At 45.3% G+C, this 19,976-nt stretch overlaps 1 protein-coding gene across 8 annotated transcripts in view; it reads right to left on the minus strand.

Moving 5' to 3' along the window:
• LOC115899567 overlaps window positions 1-16,281 on the minus strand; it is a 32,804-nt gene extending 16,523 nt beyond the window's left edge. The window contains exons 1-6 of one of the 8 annotated variants that reach the window (XR_004059207.1): window positions 16,123-16,281; window positions 15,950-16,007; window positions 5,716-5,774; window positions 3,073-3,221; window positions 2,826-2,950; window positions 2,316-2,486 (exon numbers count right to left, since the gene is read on the minus strand). Coding sequence is in view for 1 of the 8 variants with exons in the window: in XM_030937263.1 (XP_030793123.1) it covers window positions 2,316-2,486; window positions 2,826-2,950; window positions 3,073-3,170; window positions 5,713-5,774; window positions 15,950-15,987 (494 nt within the window). In the remaining 7 variants the exon portion in view is untranslated. Of the gene's footprint in view, window positions 1-2,315; window positions 2,487-2,825; window positions 2,951-3,072; window positions 3,222-5,712; window positions 5,775-8,364; window positions 8,489-15,949; window positions 16,008-16,122 lie in introns of those variants that run through there. The other 7 variants (XR_004059208.1, XM_030937263.1, XR_004059209.1 and 4 more) reach the window with 7 other exon arrangements.
• Window positions 16,282-19,976: the final 3,695 nt, after the last annotated feature.

Genomic DNA, 19,976 nt, shown 5'->3' on the forward strand with positions numbered 1-19,976 from the left:
GTAGAACAAGAAAATCAGTACCCCAAAACTTTCCCTTATTTTTCCTCCCTCCTTCTGCTTCTCTCTGTCCACTTCCTCACAATTTCTGTTGGCCATTCTATCACAGGGAAGGGTCTCCTCCTCCTCCTTCTTCTCCTTTCTTCTTCTTCTTCTACTTTCTTCTTCATTTGACTTTATGTTCTGGGATACATGTGCATGTGGGAGCTTTCTGTGTTTTTAATTTCACCCTTGCAGTGGTCTGCCCGCCTCCAGCTCCTCTGAGTACTGGCTGCCCCAGGCCTGTGTCTTACCCATTTCTTTGTGGGGCTGTCTTTCCATAAGGCATTGGAAGTTTAAGTCCTACTCATTAGCATTTTCCCTGTCATTACTTTATTGTACTCTACAATGTATAATGTTCATTTATTGAGTCAGTAGGTTATACATCTAATGTTATCTTTTGTTTTCTCTGAACTTTTTAATGCTTGTCGACACACATACATGGGAATATATTGTACATGCTTGTTGTCTCATGGTCCTGCTTTTTGTCTTCCTTTCCTTTTTTACTCTCTTTACCTTCTTCCTGTCATATGATGAGACCCCTCCCCCACCCCAACCCTTGAACCCACTCTGAGTAATTTGTTACCAACCCGACAGTCACACTCTGACTTTTCACTCTGCTTTGCACAAATGTGTGCATCCATTTTGTTATTGTTTGCTTTGCCAAAAATGACACCATATGATATAAAAACCATTCTTTGTATCTACTTTTAGTGCTTAATAATATGTAATGGAAATCTAACTAATATAATCCAAATACAGTCTCTTAAATAATTACATAATGCACCATGGCATAATGTAGCATTATTTATTCAAACCTTCACCTAACTCTGTGTGTGTGTATCTTGATGTGCTGACGCTTTAATTTCTATGGAATTGAGTCACAAAAGTAGAATTGCTGAATAAAAGAATATATGCATGTTAGTTCGTTCTCACACTGCTAGAAAGAACTACCTGAGACTGAGTAATTTATGACGAAAGCAGATTTCATTGACCCACAGTTCTTCAGGCTTAATAGGAAGCATGACTGGGAGGCCTCAGGAAACTTACAATCTTGGTGAAAGTTGAAGGGGAAGCAAGGCACCTTCATCACATGGCAGAGCAGGAGGAAGAGTGAGAAAGTGAAGGGGAAAGGTCACACACTTATAAATCAGCAGATCTTGTGAGAACTCACTATCACGAGAACAGCGTGGGGGAAATCCGGCCCCATGAACCAATCACCACCCAACAGGTCCCTCCCCTGAAACGTGGGGATTAAAATTTAAAACGAGATTTGGGTGGGAACACAGAGCCAAACCATATTAATATGTTTTACAATTTTAATAGATGTTACCCTGTTGATTTATACAAATGCTGTGGCAATTTGCATTTCCACCAGCAATATATGCAAACATTCTTTTCATGGAACACTTACCAGCAATAAGTGTTAATGCTCTTTTTAGATATGCCAGCTGGATGAATGTAAAATAATGTCTCATTAGTTACATGAAATTTATATTAATTTTTATTTCCCTGACTTCTAGTGAATTTACGTATCTTTTACTATGTTTATTGCTCATTTGGATTGCTTTATTTTATACTTTTTCCTATTTTTTATTGGATGGTTTGTGTTTTTCCTGTCAATTTGTAGTATGAATCTTTGAATATTACAACTCTTCATTCTCTATCTGTCCTTATTGTCTGTGGCAGTAAAGTTTGTATATTGGATTAAATTAATGCTCTAGTAACCCTCTGCATTGGTTAACCAAAGAAAAATGCTCTGTGCTTCAAATCTATTTCCCTCCCATCTTTCTACCTCTACTCGTCTCTATTTTCCCTCACTGTCCTGGGAAGTATCAGGGTAGATAGAATGGAAGAAACAGACATTTATAAGCACATTCTATTGCCAGGAAATTAATGAGTAATTTATATGTTACATTATTTAATTAAATAAAATGGAAACATTTTTGATCCCCATTTTACTGATGGGAATACAGAGGCTTAGAGAGGTTAATTTACTTCTCAAGGTCGGGTTAAGGAAATGTCAGAGACAAGATGTGAACCTGTATCTGTCTGGTTCTAAAGTGTTCTTTCAGATGCCCTCCTCTGGCTGCTAGACTCACCGGAGACTCACAGCCACCCTAAGGGACCACGAGGCAGGCTTCCCCATCCTCTTTCCACAGGCAAGAGCCCTGCACTCAAAGCAACTGAATGACATGGTCAGGGAGGCAAACTAAGATTGCAAACCTACAGCTTCTGTCTTTAAATCTAGAACTGTTTTGAACCTGGTGTCTGCTCACCTCTTTTCTCTTGAGTTGGGAGTATTGGGGTAGGTTGGCATGGGGGAGCCACTGGGCATCTCATGTCCTTCAGTGAATTCTCTGCTCTCCAGAGCCACAGAGGTAGCACCTGCTTTGCCAAGGGACTGCAAGGACTTCTCCCTCTCTTCAGCAGATCTTCCCCTCTGAGGGCTTGGGTGGGCAGGAGAGAGAGGAGAAACACACATAACAGAGGGGCTCTGAAATCCCCGGGGCAAAAATAACCTCCTTTTCCCCCACCTCCACTCCCACCCTACATCCAAGGGTAGAGGTGGCAAAGTTTCAGAAACTCTGAAATGACTCAAGGAAACAGAAAAATGTTCTAGTTGCCCAATATTTACATAAGGAGCTGGTTCAGTTTTCCTTCCCTGCTGTTAATCTGAGCTGGCACACAGACGTGGACACCTGCCCACATCCACCCAAGGATGTGCACCTGGGTGCACGTGTGTCATACATGCAGACACAGTGTGTATGGCACCCATCCCCACACACCTCAAGCTGCAGCACAGCAGTGAGTGGCAGCCAGGGCTGCTGGGAGGTGTCCATCCCCAGGCTAAAGCTGTGTGTCTTTGTTCTTCACACAAGAGTCTACTTTTGGGTTTCTCCAGAAGCAGCCTCTGCAATAAGAATATAAGTGCAAGGGATTTGTAAGGGAGGTCATCTGAGCAATACCACTAAGGGAATGGGCAGGTGAGGCAGAGACTGAAAGGAAACCAGTCAGGGAACATTGTCAACTCACAGCAGTGACCATGGGCACCTGGGTCACAATTCCACTGGGGAGTTCTGGGAGAAGGTGGACGGCACATCTCAGAATTGCCTCACTCAAGGTGGAGGAAGCTGAAATATGCACCAGTCAGCTCCCTTTCTGCTATGGTTGAGGGTTGCTGCCTGGAGATTATTGTGGCAAGAGAAACATGAGCTTCCATAATATCTTGTCCAATGCACAGGGCAAAGACCCAGTCAGGCCAAGAAACCTGCCCTTTACATCCAGAAAAAGGCTTTGATCCTAGTTCTGTTTCTTGCTTATTTGATAACTTGAATAATTTCTTTCTTCCCTCTGAGCCTCTATTTATCTTATCTATAAAATCGGTAGAATACTTTCCCCCACAATAGTGGAATAGGGATTTGATGAAATAATGCATGTCAGTGAACTTGCCCCAGACTGGCTCTCAAAAGAGACCGATATTCTGTCTCACCACCTACGTTGTTTTCATTGTTTGCTGGTTTCCCTTTATCTTCCAGCTTCTGTGTTAGGATGCCAGGGCTCAGTCCTCAGGCCTCTACTCTTGTCTAGGACACATGCCTTTGGAGATCTCATCCAACCTTAAAGCCTTAAATGTCCAGTGTAACCCTCAGCACTCCCATGCTCATGTGCCTCCTTTGCCACCTTCAAAATAGACCTGGAATGTGACCACAGCTCACTTTCCCTATCATTGCCCTGGTCCAAACCCTCGTCTTTTTTCTGGATGCTTGCATTAGCTTCCTGACTCTCCATCCTTGCTCCCTGTGCAGCTTTTTCTCTACACAAATACCAGAAGCATGCTGTTAAAATCCAAGCTGGATGATGCTACTCTATTCAGTCTGCTAATACCTTCCCATCACTCCTAAAGAAAAAGCCTAAGTCTTTACATAGATTTACAATTTGCCTGGACCCAAATTTCAAATCTCCTCTCCTCCATGCTCTCTTCTGCTCACTCTGTCTCAGCTATTCTCACCTCCTTCTGTTCCTCACACAGTCCAAGCACCCTCTTGCCTTAGGGGCTTTGCACCTGCTGTTCCCTCTGCCTGAGTGTTCTTCCCCCAGACATCAACCTGCCTTACTCCTTCATCTCCTTCAAGACTTAGCTCAAATATCACCTTGTCAATGAGGTCTGCTTTATGCATTCTATTTCAAATTGCATGGCTGTCCCATCACACCTCCCTGTTTTGTTATTTTCCATAGCACTTACAGACATTTACTGTATTGTAACATTTCTTCTTTTTCTTATTCGTTGTCTATTTTCGGCCCACCTGACCCCCAGTAGAATATAACTCCATGAACGCATTGTTTTTTGCCTGTTCTGATCATGGATGTATTCTAGAATAATGCCTGGTAATAGCAAGTACTCAACTATTTGTATGAATAAACAGATTAACTAAATAATTAATTAATGGTGTGGTGATTAAAATCTTGATTTGGGAATGTTATGTATCAATTCAATTCTTATTTCCACAACTTTCTGTCTGTTATCTTGTACACATTACTCATCGAAATCTTACTTTCCTGTTCTATAAAATTGGGGAGAGGTTAGTACCTAACCCTTAAGACTCTTGTGAAGAGAGGTGGGATAAGATATATTAGACATTCAGACAATGACTGGCACATGATATGTGCTCATAAAAAAGACAGATTTTCTTTTTTCTTCTTTCTTTTTTTTTTTTTTGAAACAGAGATTTGCTCTTGTTGCCCAGGCTGGAGTGCAATGGTGCCATCTTGGCTCACTGCAACCTCCACCTCCCAGGTTCAAAGGATTCTTCTCTCTCAGCCTCCCGAGTAGCTGGGATAATTTTGTATTTTTAGTAGAGGTGGGGTTTCACCATGTTGGTCAGGCTAGTCAGAAACTCCCTACCTCAGATGATCTACCCACCTCGGCCTCCCAAAGTGCTGGGATTACAGGTGTGAGTGATAGTGCCCGGCCAGGTTTTATTTTTTAAGTTTCTCTTTCACTTTCATCATCACGGCATCACAGACATTTTAGTGAAAAACTGAAACAGCTCATGATATACAGCAAATATAATAACCCTCCTCCCCAAAAAGGAATGAAAGTGTATATAAAAAATTAGTGTAACACTAAATTTACCCACATCCACACATAGAGACAAAAGGCCAGAAGGATATACATCAAAATATTTACAGTGGTTATTTTTGGAGTTTCTATTGGATTTACTGGTGACTTTCAATTTTTTAGTTATAATTTTTTTAAATTTTAAATGTGTGACTTTTTAAAACAAAAAAGCAGTAACTTTTTTATTTTAAAAAAATAACTACCTTCAATAAAATGTGGCTCTAACAGTGATTCACTTATCCCCATTAAGAATGTTTATTGATTACATTTTAACTTTCATGAGTGAGAGAATTCGCACTCTGACAAACCTGTTCTGTCCTCTCCAAAGCCCATACTCCTATTCTGTATAGGTTAAGTAACAGTTTCTGTATGTCAAGCCAAAGCTTTCTTTCCCAGTAACTTCCTTTAAGTCACCCAAAATAACATTGGAAATTAAAATGTATAGCAACAAAAAATAGTATGCAGCATACAAATAAGTCACTCATTAATTATCTTGTAATAGCCAAAAAATGGTGATTTGGGGTCAGGGAAGGGGCTACAGGTCTTTCTCTCACCACCTTGAGCAGCCTCTTCAAAGCTGTTATTTCCTGGCCATCCAACAGGCAAAGACCAAATCCTGGAAGAGAACATTAACATCAGGTCACGACATTGGCAAACAGATGGGACAGGGAGCAGACACCTATTCTTCATCAATGCCTGAGACCCCAGAATTCAGATGTCACTCAGTGAGACAGAAGTCTATCCCAAAGAGACTGCACATGTACATGCAGTGACTCCACTTGTCAAGAAACGACTAAATTATGTTTTCTGTTATCCGGCAAGATGAGGGCCCAAAGTAAACTTTAAGTTGGACTTCGTTTATCTGTTTTCGTGACTGCAAAATTTACAATCCACTGCATTGATAATCAGAAGTTCCCTCTGGTAATGAGCTTCCCATTTGAAACCTTCCCTTCCCTTCCCTTCCCTTCCCTTCCCTTCCCTTCCCTTCCCTTCCCTTCCCTTCCCTTCCCTTCCCTTCCCTTCCCTTCCCTTCCCTTCCCTTCCCTTCCCTTCCCTTCCCTTCCTTTCCCTTCCCTTCCCTTCCCTCCCCTGGCCTGCCCTCCCCTCCTCTCCCCTCCCTCCCCTCCCTCCCCTCCCCTCCCCTCTTCTCCTCTTCCCTCCTCTTCCCTTCCTCTTTCTTTCCTTTTTCTTGGACAGTGTCATGCTCTGTTGCCCAGACTGGAGTGCCATGGTATGATCTCAGCTCATTGTAACATCTGCCTCCCAGGTTCAAGCAATTCTCCTGCCTCAGCCTCCCAAGTAGCTGGGATGACAGGTGCCCGCCACTATGCCCGGCTAATTTTTTGTAGTTTTAGTAGAGATGGGGTTTCACCATATTGCCCAAGCTGGTCTTGAATTCCCAGCCTTGGGTGATCTGCCTACCTCAGCCTCTCAAAGTGCTGGGATTACAGGCATGAGCCACAGTGCCTGGCCCCATTTGAGAGTTTTTCAACAAGGCTAACTCAACCAGTAAGCGGTAACATCTATTTTCCATGACCCAGCCTTTGCTTTCATGAGGCAGTGGCCTCATGGGCCATGTGGAGGTCTACTTTCGATTGCCCAAGTCCATAGGGCATCCCTAGGACCTGGCAGCAAATGGACTTTATGCAGAAATTAAGGGCAGGTACAGAAGGGAGGGACAGAGTAGTGGAAGAACAGAGGCGCTAGGAGAGGGGATTTAGGGAGATAGGAGGCTATGTGAAGTTTTCCTTTGACTCTGCTCATGGTCTACTGAGTGCTAAGAAGAGGTGGCTACAGGCAGAAATATAACATTCAGTCTGTCCAGAGGAATTGCTGGCCTGGCAAGGGGGCCTCCAGGGTGTCTTATGGCAGCAGGGTTCTAAATGCATGAGTGAGTGTGCGTGTGTGTAGGGGGTGTGCGTGTGTGTATGGAGGTGGGTGGAGGGATTCCCCCCCAGGGGAGCATATAAACCATTGGCAGTGGAAGGGCACCGACCAGTCAGCAGATAGCCTATGGGCGTGCTTGCAGGCTATAAATAACCAGTACAGGTGTGTCGATGCATTCCAGCTGAATATCAGCACTGCTTCTCTTGTCATTAGCAGGAGGTACACACTGTGGTACTGCAGGGCAGCATAGCTCAGGACAATAACCTGCACGTAGGCTACAGCTCCAAGCACAGAGGGTAGCACCATCCTGGGAGTGAAGTGGGACTTTTCGAGGCAGCCATTTTCAAGCCACTTTATGATGCATCAAGGTGGCTGGGTCTGAATATAAAATGACTGCCCGTATTGCTGACTAATGTACTCAACAAATATTCATGAGTCTCACCTGTGAGCCCGACCTAGCCATACTCTCACCTCAGGGTTAGGGGAAAGGATTAGGAACAGAGAAAGAATCCTGGATGGATGAGGTGTCTGGGGTGCATATTCTATGGAACTAAGAAGCAGACACTGTAATGGTTTCTCTGTTGGAGATGGTCTCAGTGGTCCCGTTTCCCAGAAATGATGTCGCTTCTACTCGACTCTGGGGTGATGGGTCTCCACAGCGGTTGCAAGTAGGAGAGACAGAAAGGGAAGACAGAGCAAACATGGCCACAAGGACACTAATGGAACCTTGAAGGCACTCTCTAGGACCTCTTGGGGAGAGTACAGAGGCTTTAATGAGGAGATCTTTGGATACAGAGTCTGAAGAAATAGAAGTGTGAGCTTTGCTCCAGGGAAGAGGGCCAGGCAGGAGGGAGAAAGCAGATGGATGTCAAAACGGGTCTCCATTTCTCCCAAGCTTTTGGAAAGGAATATGGGGCCTCAGAGGCACAGCCTGAAGGCAGGCTGAGCAGATTCAATTGCGAGACACATTGTAGTAAGTGGTGGGCCCACATGCTTTCGGAATGAGTCAGGGACTGTCTGCTTACAGTGGTTATTTTCCACCCCAGCCCATATGGGCTGATTCTGAGCTTCAGAGGAAACCACTTGGCAAGAGGCAGCTTGAGAAATCTCAAATCCTATACAAATTTCTTCCTCTTCTGCACGTTACCTGACCTCCAGCCCCAGCACATGTAAGCATACATGTGCACGGCACACACACATCCCTCCCGGAACAGCACGAGGGAGTACATCCACACGCAATCACACATACATGTGACCTTCAACTCCAACACATGTATACCCACCCCCCTGACACCTACAGAAATAGAGCATCCACTCACCCCCTCATTCACAGTGCGCTGGAGTGAAAAGAAGAAGTCACAGAGCACGTACCCTGAGGAAGCTCCACTGGATATGGGACCTTCTGTTGTCATCAGTAGAGTTGGGAGGGGCAGGGAGTGAATCTGCTGAAGTGCACACTAAGGAACTACTAGAATTTCAAAGCCTCGGAAATGTTGTTTTGGTGGGGCTAAAGATGGAAAACAGGGGTGGATGGCTCTTTGATGTAGAAAAATGCCATGTGAGCCAATTGGATTAAGAAAAGCAAACTTTTCTCCCTACCCTCCTCAGGGTATGAACATAGGCTAGTTCCAGATGAAGACAACTTTCCTGATAACATAATCATAATTTCATACTTTTTTCTGATGGGAAGGAAAATGGGTGGATGGCTCTTTGGTGTAGAAAAATGCCATGCAAGTCTTTTGGATTAAGAAAAGCAAACTTCTCTCCCTTCCCTCCTCAGGGCATGAACATAGGCTAGTCACAGATGGAGACAACTTTCCTGATAACATAATCATAATTTCAGATTTTTTTTCTGGTGCAAAGAGGGAGGGAGAGGCCACAATATGGAAAGAGAAGAGGAAGATAATATAGGAACAGCTCTTACTAGGAAAGTTCCATGGGGTAGTGGGAGGCTGGGCTTGGGGAGAAGGATGGACATTGTAGTTGTCCAGTGGTGTGATGGCCAAGAGCTCAGAATGGTCTTGTGTTACTTATCCAGTGGTTTCCCTGATCTTTTGTGGGTCATGTTTATGACTCGGCCTTTAGGAAGACTCCTATTATGCAAGCAGTTGGGTTTGGGAAAAGGAGGGTGAAAATTGAAACCATGGATAGGGGAGGCATTTCAGGGAGAAGGCCGCAGGGGCAGGAGGCAGGTGCTGAGTGAGGAGGACTGGAATTTAGAGGGCCACAAGTTGGAGGTGGGCACAGGAGGATGGCTTGTCTGGACATCACCACTGATCAGGCATCAGTGTTGGAAATGAATTCCAGTGTTGGCATGGTGTTGGTTTTCTTGCTAAAAGGAAACTTCCAAGGTTGGGTTGGCAAGAGGAGAGGACAGAGGAAACTCACCCTTCCATCACCTCTGAGAGGCAAAGAGTGACTTCCCGGGGAGGGGCACAGCCTCTGCTATGAGAAAGCAGCCTTCTCAGTGTGGGGGTTAATGGCCAGGCTGCTCAGTGCATTTGGGTGTCAGTTGTTTATAGCTATTGTGTGGGAAACCGGCTGCTCCATGCTTGGATATCTTGAGCACCATGAAAAGCTGCAGTCCCTGCCACCGGGGGTGGAAGATCCAGTGTAATGGGAAGGTCAGCTCAAGTGCAGCCCCTCTAGCTGGGAGGAGAGGGCTCCTGGTCCTTGAAAGTTTATTATCCAGGCAGTATATAGTGAGTTCCCCAGGCCACTGCCAGACAATCTCTCTCATTGATCTTTCCAGAGTTCATAGGGAGGGCAATTGACTTTCCAAGGTATAAGATATGGCAACTGGAGCAATTTATTCTCATTAAAGGAAAAGGTGACCATAAAAAGGACTGAAGAGAGTCTGGAAAAATGAGGTCATTTATACAAGCTCCAGAGTCACAGATATCTGTATGACACCTTTCAGCCCTTGAATGACTCACTGTCCAGAGAAGGAGACAGGCGTGTAACTGATTACAAGTTGGTGTTCTAAGTGGTAAATGGCACCAGTGATATTCTGTAGGAGAGTAGAGAGGCGAGTTCCCAGCTTCCTAGAGAGGCCAAGGCAGGGTTCACAGAAAGGGAGACACAAAAAGGGAGAGGAGGTCACCAGGGAGAAGAGAGGAGAGCATGCTAGGCGGGGCAGGAACGCCACCTGAGCAGAGGCGGGAGATGTGAATAAGGCTGACCTTGCAGTTGGCGTTGACCTCTGCAAGAAGCTGTTCTGAAACAACATTCTTTCTCAACCTCCACCAAGCTGAGTGTCTACAACCGGAAACACTAAGGTTTCTGCCAGGAGGCGCTGGCTTTGGGTGGTTAACAGCCCAGGTTTGCCTACTGCGTTCTCTCACTGCCCTTGCAGGGTAGAAGGTGTGGCTGGCTAGTTGGAGGAAATTCTGCATCTTTCAGACATGGACAATGAGTTGGGGATAGGTAATGGCTACCACAGCAATGTGAGTGGACAGTGTGGTAAAGAAATGTCGTCATCAGAAGAGAACTCGGTTGAGTAAGTCCAGACGAGGCTGCTGTAACTGGCTGAGGAAGTTGTGTCCTGCACAATAGTATCGGCTTAGTTCCTGTTGGGGAAGAGTCATGGTGGAACTCCAGCCCTTGGTCTGCCCACCAAGCCACAAGCCTAGAGGCTGGGCCTCCACAGAGTGGGGGACCTTTCTCTAAGCGAAACAAGGGCTGTATATTGATGAGTAAATGTCCCGGGACCGCTGGCCTGGAGCTAGGAGTCCTGTGTTCTAGTTCTGCCTTCACTCCTTAGGGGGCTCTGTCTCAACTGGAGAAATGGTTCTACTTCCCCACTGACTTATGAAACACAGTGTGACATAGTGGGTCAGAGGAGGAATACTATGAAGAAAAATATGCCCTGGAGTTAATGTCAGATAAATGACTCACAGGAGACACCAGGGGCCAGCTTTGTGACCCTGGGCAAGTTCCTCTCCCTTTCTGAGCCTGCGTGTTTCTATTTGTGAAATGGGGATGATAAACTGGACCCTGGACAACCTGCCATAGCTGTTGTAAGGATCAGACAAGTCATGAGCATTAATGGCCTGCGAGCACTCACAAGATGGTAGTGTGTGTGTACACGTGTCCAGGAGTGGAAGTCCGGTCTCTGATAAACTGTGTGTCAAGCCACTGTGCGGGAGGTGGGCGTATTATATCATACCCAAGATTCTGCTAGCCCTACCAGGAACTCCAATAGCAGGTGTCCATGTTATGTGGGCTGAGGTCGGCCAGGCCTAGCCACTGTCAACCTTTTGGGGGTCTCTTCCTCCCTTCGAGCTTGAGTTTCCATCTCAAAAATGGGAGAGGAGGGGAAGTGAGATGATCTTAAATGTTCCTTCAAACTCTGACATTTTCCAAGAGCTGAATTTCTATACAATTCAGCCTATGGTGTGACTATTTGGGACCTTCAGAACATCTGCTTAGTTCTCAATGAAGAGGTCAAAATAGGCTGAGAAATATTCAGCAAAAGGGAAGGCCCACAGCATAAAACATGGTGATGTTGTAACATGAATATTTAACTCTATGTGCTAGGTAAACAGTCATGATGCTAATGGCAAAAATATGTATATATTTTTTTGCATCAAATAGCTACAAATGCAAGCCAACTACTTTTTTTAAATAACGAACCGAAGAAACAGGGTTCTACTCCAACACTGGAGAAAAGAATGCATTGTGTTAGAGTTGTGAGGCTGTACTCTACACACAACTGTATGTCTATGGGACATAAGACATTCAACGTTAATTTTGACAGTCTAGGATTTTCACTTAAGATATCAGAACCTAACTTCCTCCCAACAATGCAGGATTCAGTACTAGCCTAGTAAAAAGTAATTAAAAATGGTTTAGAATAATTAATAACATGGTAAGTGTCCATATTTTATTTAAAAGTTTTTTTAAAAAGCAGATTACAAAATAATAGCAGATGAATCACTTTTGTTTACACATGGAAGTAATTATATGCTATAGGGATATGTTTTTAAACATACCAAATCTGTGAGGACTGTAGGTAACAAAAATTGTACCGTATAGTTGCCCCTTGGTATCCATGGGGGATTGGTTCCAGGATCTCTGCCTATGCGAAAATTTGTGATGGTTAAATTCTTTATATAAAATGGCGCATTACAGTGTCATGTAATACTTTCTTTCTTTCCTTTTCTTTGCTTTCTTTTTAGAGATGGAGTATCTCACTGTGTTGCCCAGGCTGGTCTTGAGCTCCTGGGCTTACATGATTATCCTGCCTCAGCCTCCCGAGTAGCTGGGATTATAGAGGTGCTCCACTGTGCCTACTTAAATCATCTCTATGTAAATAGCCGTTCCACTGTATTGTTTTTCATTTGTACTGTTTTTTATTGTTGTGTATTTATTTATTTATTTATTTATTTATTTATTTATTGAGACAGAGTTTCACTGTTGTTTCCCAGGCTGGAGTGCAATGGTGCGATCTCAGCTCACTGCAACCTCTGCCTCCTGGGTTCAAGTGATTCTCCTGCCTCAGCCTCTTGAGTAGCTGGGATTACAGATGCCTGCTGCCATGCCTGGCTAGTTTTCTATATTTTTAGTAGATACGGGGTTTCACCACGTTGACCAGGCAGGTCTTGAACTCCTGACCTCAGTTGATCCACCTGCCTTGGCCTCCCACAGTGCTGAGATTACAGGAGTGAGCCACTGTGCCTGGCCTATTTTTTTAAATATGCTTCATCTGTGGTTGGTTGAATTGATGGATATAGAACCCACGAGTTTGAAGTGCTGACTGTACATGGGGTTCATGCTAGATGAGTAGAGTTACGCTGCTCTTGCCACAAGAACAAAAATCAGATGCTAGGTATGTTCATTTGCTTCATGGTGGTGACCTTTTTCTATCTAAATATGTACCATAACACTATGTTGTATACCTTAAATATACACAATGACATTTCTTTAAAACATAAATAAATAGGCCAAGCTTGAAAGGCTGTATTTCAAAATGTTATGAGACGCTCTCTCTGGATGTTGGGGTTTGGGTGATATTATTTCTCTCTTTTTGCTTGTCTGCCTTTTTAAATGCTCTTTAATGCCTCTGTAATCAAAATTATAAGTCAATCCAAGAAGCCATCTGGGGAAGAATTCCCAGAAGGATTCCACAGGGCATGCCAATGACTGGGAGGAGAGACCATGCTAACCCTGCTCATTCTCCTAACTGCTAACACATGTCAGAGCTATTTGGGGTCCTGATGTCACCCGGCAAGCCAGCTCGGCTGCGGTTATGATGTCATTCACTGCCTGGCTGGCAGCTCTGTGGCCAGTGAAGTCACTAGGGAGGAGAGTTCCTGGTGGCCCCTTATTCCCTCCAGAGCTATCTCCCAGCTTCTGCCCACAGGAAAGCACAAAGAGATACCCAAGGGGCTCCACGGCTGCAACAGAGCAGCTGACAGGAGCCATGCCTGGGTCTGGAGGCCTGGGGGAATGTTTTCTGGCCTTAGGCCTATGCCTTCTCGGTTGTGCCCAGCTTACTGACTTCCTGCCACTGCACAATTGAGAGACAGTTCTCAAATCACAGCTGAATCTCCTGGGCTTTCCAGGAGATTTTCATGGTCACTTTTGACTATTAACCATTGCCCTGGAGGGCTGACCCCTGACATTGCCTCATCCTCCTGATGCCTCTGCCCAACAGCAGCCCCTTGGTGCCCTGCATGGTAACAACCCATCCCCAAAGGGCCTGGGCAGATGTCCTTCCTCCTCTGATTGCAGAGGTGGCCATGCTTGGGCCCTCATGCCAGACTGTTTAGGTCTAAGTCCCTCCTACAGCAGTGTGAACTCAGGCAGGACCTCGCAGGAATTGGGTAAAATGGATTTTTCACTGTTCATTTCTTTTGGGAATGACATGAAGAATTTTATGTACAAGTAAATGGAGCAATACCTGACAGTTTGGCTTCTGTTGGGTGTTTATTTACTGTTTGTTAAGCAAATCATCCACTTCTCCTGCATCTCGGAGCCCCCACTCCTTCTGGACATTTGGGAGTGCTCTGGTGACTTAACTTTCTCACTTAAACTCCCTCAGCCTCAGCTTCTCACTGGGGAAAGGGGAATGAAGACAGTTATTAATAACAAACAAATATCTAATACTAACACTAGAAATGGACTCAGAAAGAAACAATCGGCTTGGTCTCCTTTCCCAGGTGCCATGGAGATGTTTACAGAGGAGGTCATCGAAAAGCCAGGCAGTTTTTCTGTGTTCTTTTTAGCCCAGCTGATGGAGCTGGACCATACCTCTATCTAAACCATCATGCACCCACATTTTTGATCCAGTTTCAATTCTTGCGAGCAAGAAAAGAGGTTGACAAGAAGAATGGTGGGTTTTGCTTTTTTGGCATGTGGAACCACAGCTAAAAGATTTTGACCCCAAAGTGTTTAAGCATGACCTTCTTGAGATGTCCAAGTTTAAGAGGGGACGAGGGACAAGCTCTCTCCAGTAGTCTCCTCCACCAACTCCCGATCACTACCAGCCACGTCATGACCCATGAAATGGATGTAGGGTGTCACACAATTGTGTGGGGGCATCTGTGGGAATGAACTTAGGACATTCCTGTAACATAGAGCTAACCGAATCTTCAGGGAAAATCATGACTTTGTGTGGAACATGACTGGACTCTCATTGCCTGGGATATGCTTAGTTGCAATACATTCTCCACAGATTGTCCTGGCCAAAAGGCCTTGGTCCTAATTTGTCCTGCCTGGCACCCTGGAGGCCACAGCCTCATGGGCTAGGAGCCTTCGTAGCCTCAGAATAAGATAACTTGAAGGGTGGTCCGTGGAGCCACCAGCGCAGTGCCTGACTCAGTGATACCTATCCATGGTGGTGTGGCCTGCACTTCTGGTGTGCTTGGTAAATGGACGTACTTGCCAAAGAAGTGGGTGCTTCTGTCTTCCTCATAATCTGGAGGCTTTGTGTATTACTTCTCTATTGCCAGTATGAAATATGACCACACATTTAGTGGTTTAAAATAATCCACAGTTAGCGTCTCACATTTTGTGCAGGTCAGAAGACTAACATGGGCCATACCAGGTTTAACTCAAAGTGTCAGCAGGCCTGCCTTCATTACAGGAGGCTCTGGTGAAAAATTGACTTCTAAGCTCCAGGTTCCAGGTAGAACCAGCTCCTTGCTGTTGTAGGACAGAAGTTTTTCTTTCCCTGCTGGTTGTCAGCTGGGGGCCACCCTTAGCTCCCAGAGGCCTCTGTCCAGTCCTTATATGTGCGCTCCCATGTCTCAGACCCAGCAATAGTGTGCGGAATCCTTCTCGGGCTTGAGATAGTTGCACCCTCCCCTTCTGCCTTCCTCTTCCTCTGACTGCTCTGACTGTGGCCAGAGAAAATTCTCTGTTGTTAAGGGATCATGTGATTAGACTGGGCCCCAACTAGATGATTCAGAAATCTCCTTATGTTAAGGGTCCTAAACTTCATCACATCTGTGAAGTGCCTTTTGTCATGTAACGAACAGAACCCATTCATGGGTCTCAGGCATTAGAGCATGAACGCCTTGTGGGGCCATTATTCAGTCTTCACACACCACAGTGAATTCAGGCCCACTGTGAGAATGGACAGAGACTTTGAGCTGAGGATATCTGAGCTCTTCCTCACGCTCTCTGAAAGATCCATCGAGCACTCACTGTGTGCCAAGAACTTTTCTAAATGTTTAGGATACAAAATGGAAACGCTAAGACCACTAAGAAGGAGGAAGAGGAAGATGAGAAAGAGGAACTGACTCTTGAACATCTATTATTGCCAGGCACACTTTCTGCATTCTTTCTAATGTCCAAAGGGCATCTCATTACACACATGAAAAAGCCAGGGCTCTGGGGTTCAGGGGGTTGAGAAATTGGCCAAGATCATCCCGTTTCTATGTTGTAGTCAGGACTCACCCTTCCTCTCCTCTCTGACTCTCCAGACTTTTGACCATCAAGACACCTCCAGTTCAGTCTACAAAGGAAGCACCACACATGCTGGGACCAAGCCTTGGCCCCTCCCCGCCAGGGTTCATTTTACCTCTTCCCCCAGGGCTGAGGCTGTCTAGAACTGGAGGCATGTGACTCACCTTGGTCTGAGTTTGTTACCTTCCAAGGGACTCAGAGGTTTCCGGAGACGTCTGGAGGGAACAGCTGGCTGGCCTGTGGTCCCTCACCTAGATGACCAAAGTTCTGCAGAAGCCAGGGGAGACTTTGGTGACAGGAACGCTCTGGGCCCTGAAGTCTCCTTTGGCCAAATTTACATGTACTTGGCTCTCCAGGTGCACTCCTTCCTCTTTTTAATGACCCAGTGTACTATTTATAGCTCTTCCTTTAAAGGGCAATGAGCTGTGGGCTTCAGTCCTCACACTAAAGTCTTATAAAGAACTTGGAACAAATTAAGTGCTTTATACACGCTATGGAACAAAGTCAGAAAGGCCATGGTGAAAAGCCAGCAACATCCAGATAAAAAGTGCAGAATCACGAGATTCACCTCCAATTTTGAATATTCTTCTTCATCATGGCAATCACCTCTAGAGCAGTAGCAGGGTAACAGATACTTCTGTGTGGTTTTCATGTACATTAATGTATTTACTCCTTACAACGACCCTGAGAGATGGACATTGATATATTTTATCACTAACCTAGGACATGCTCAGAGATGTTAAGTAACTTGTTTCAGGACACAGAGCTAGAAAGGAGCAGAGGCTGGCTTCAAACACAGGTGTGCCCTCTGCCAGTGCTCATTCGTGTTCTTTTTACCAGGCCACACAGAGGGACCAGCGGTTCCTCCAAGTCCATGATTCTATTCTTTTTTGTTGTTGTTTGCTTTGAGACAGAGTCTCAAAAGTCCACCCAGGCTGGAGGAGAGTGGCACAATCTCGGCTCACTGCAATATCTACCTCCTGGGCTCAAGCAATCCTCCCACCTCAGCCTCCTGAGTAACTGGGACCACAGACGTACACCCCCATGCCTGGCTAATTTTGGTGTTTTTTGGCAGAGATGGGGTCTCACTATATTTTCCAGGCTGGTCTCGAGCTCCTGAGCTGAAGTGATCCACCAGCCGTGGCCTCCCAAAGTGCTGGGATTACAGCCATGAGCCACCATGCCCAGCCCATGATTCACTTTTATTCCCGCAACAGCTCTGTGCACACAGCAATTGTCTCTCCCCATTTTATAGTTAAACCAAGCCTTAGGAAGGCTGGAGAGCCTGGCCAAGTGCCACCATAAGGAACCACAGTAAGGAAGGACACCTGAAGGAGGAAGGAATGGAGGATTTGGAGCCTGAACCTAGAGCTTGGGCATTTTCATGCTATGTTTTCCTTCTCCAGGACCAGATGGGCCCAGACACCTGGACTGATTTCTGAGGTCACACTGACTTTTCCACACTAATAAAATAGGTGAGATCCATAGGTTTTCTTTCTGCCTAAAGGGGCTGACTTTTGCTTACTTTTCCTTGCTTCCTGTTTTTCTTCTTTTCAGATACCATTTTCCCAGCTTTTCCATGGCTGGCTCCAGGTCCTCAATCAGACACACAGATATGTCATCTCTTCAGTGAGGAAACTGGGGCCCCTCCATCCCCATCATGCCCTCCTATGGCCTGGCACTCAACTAGACTCCATGAACGTTTGGCAACAGCTGGACTAGGACAAGGGAGGAAGGGTTGTGAATTCGTTCAGATGGTGGGGAGACACAATGAGCTTCGGCTTGAATGAGAAAGAGACAAGGAGTATGGGAAAAATCCCAAAAGTTGGTTATCTTAGAAAAGGACCAGCAAAGGCCTGGGACAAACACAGGCCCCTGCATCATCTTTCACAGCAGAAGGAGCTCAGGTTGGGGGCAAACATTGGCAGAGCCCAGACATTAGTCAGTTCCCCATAGATGTTGGTTAGTGGCTTCCCTGCCTGTGTCCCCATTGTGACCATCACTCACAAAGGCCAGAATGCCACTCACACAGGCATGGTTAGGACAGAGAGTGCAGGGTGCTACCTTAGACCCTGCAGTCCTGTTCTGGGCAGGAACCTGGGACCACTGCAGAGAGAAGGATGGACAGGGTCCCAGGAAGTACCCCTGGGAAGATGGGGAGCTGATGGGCAATTTCACATGGACTTCAGAAGGGACCTGGAGCTTTCCCAGCAAGTGAGAGAGGCAGTCACTAAGGCTGTGGAAACTCACCAGATGTTTTAAGGCCTTAAGTGCTCCTAGGCTCAGTACTGGTGCCTACAACACCACACCACATCTCCGAATACTCTGTGCCAAGCTATTTATTTATTTATTTGTTTGTTTATTTGAGATGGAGTCTCGCTGTCGCCCAGGCTGGAGTGCAGTGGCGTGATCTCGGCTCCCTCAGCCTCCACCTCCTGGATTCAAGCAATTGTCTGCCTCAGCCCCCTGAGTAGCTGGGATTACAGGCACCTGCCACCACACCTGGCTTTTTTTTGGTGGTGGGGGGACGGGTTTTAGTAGAGACGGGGTTTCGCCATCTTAGCCAGGCTGGTCTTGAACTCCTGACCTCGTGATCCACCTGCCTTGGCCTCTCAAAGTCCTGGGATTACAAGAGTGAGCCACCGCACCCGGCCACCAAACTTATTTTCATTTGTCCTTTGGTTTTCAGCTTGGGGTCTCCTCTCTGGAGAACATCCACTAATATGACTTGGGTACCCTTCTTCTGCTCCTGAAGACTCGACTTTATTTTATCCCTATTATCACACATATTCCATGGAACTGGCATTGGCTGTTTACTTGTCTGTATCTCCTTCTAGACTTGGGGCTCCTCAAGCAGAGGGAGCTTTAATCGTTGTTGCCTTCAGCACCAAACAAGGGGCCCGGTCCAAAGTGATGAATGAGCTCAACAGAAGTAGAGTCTGGTCATGAAAATGTCTTCCAATTACTGTTCACCAATTTCTAATTATGCAGGGCATTTAATTCTCTTGCCTTTTAAGAACCTCGCAATGCTGTTAGGAGAGGAATTAGTTATCTACATTTTCCAGGTGAAGCTAATGCCCAGATTGGTGAAGAGGTTTGTTCTGAATCATCCAGTTGGTGAGTTGCTGAGTCAGGACTCAAAGGCCTGTCAGGCTCCAAATATCCATATTCTTTCATTTATATCAAAAGCCTTAAAGCAGTGATACCACAAACCCAGATAAGACCATCAGGAGATTATAAAAACATGCAAATTCCTTGAAGATATGATAAAGACACAGAATTTAAGGAATTGAGAGAGAAAAAAAGGAAGGAAGGAAAGGAGGGAGAGAGAGAAAGAGGAAAGAAAAACAATTATAAAGGCTAGATAGAACAATAAGATGCACCATAATATTACATATATTATATAATATTACAATTTGATCTTCAGGTAAGCAATGTTCTTCTTTAAATGCCCAGGGGTTACAACATGTACTAAGAGAATACAAACTATGATTTTAACCACATTGCTTGGCCTGTAAACTCTCTCTCTCTCTCCATGTATACATATATATACATATATATATATGTATATATATAAATAAAATTGACTAATACCTGGGCTCTGCCAGTGTAACATTGGCAGAGCCCAGGTATTAGTTCCCCATGAGTGCTGGTTAGAAGAACAATACATATATATAGCCTTAATACAGCAAATAAGGTTAATTGGACTTTGGCTGTTGGAACTGGCCTGTGGAACAAAGCTCAGAAGGCTAATTTGAGACTGCAGGACAAAGTAAATCTAAGAGTGTGGACAGGAAAGAGAAGGGGTGTTAGGGGATAAGGCCAAAGAGGGAAGAAGGAGGGGTGGGGGTATAAGCAAGGTGCCATAGCTTGAATGTCCCCTCCAAAACTCGTGTTGAAATTTAATTGCCAATGTAATAGTATTGAGAGGTGGAGCCTTTAACAAGCCTTCACAGTAGCCCTCATGAGTGGATTACTGCTGTTGTCGTGGAAATGGGTTAATTATCCTGAGAGTGGG

Source organism: Rhinopithecus roxellana, chromosome 9 (assembly GCF_007565055.1).
Source record: "Rhinopithecus roxellana isolate Shanxi Qingling chromosome 9, ASM756505v1, whole genome shotgun sequence".
Taxonomy (NCBI): domain Eukaryota; kingdom Metazoa; phylum Chordata; class Mammalia; order Primates; family Cercopithecidae; genus Rhinopithecus; species Rhinopithecus roxellana.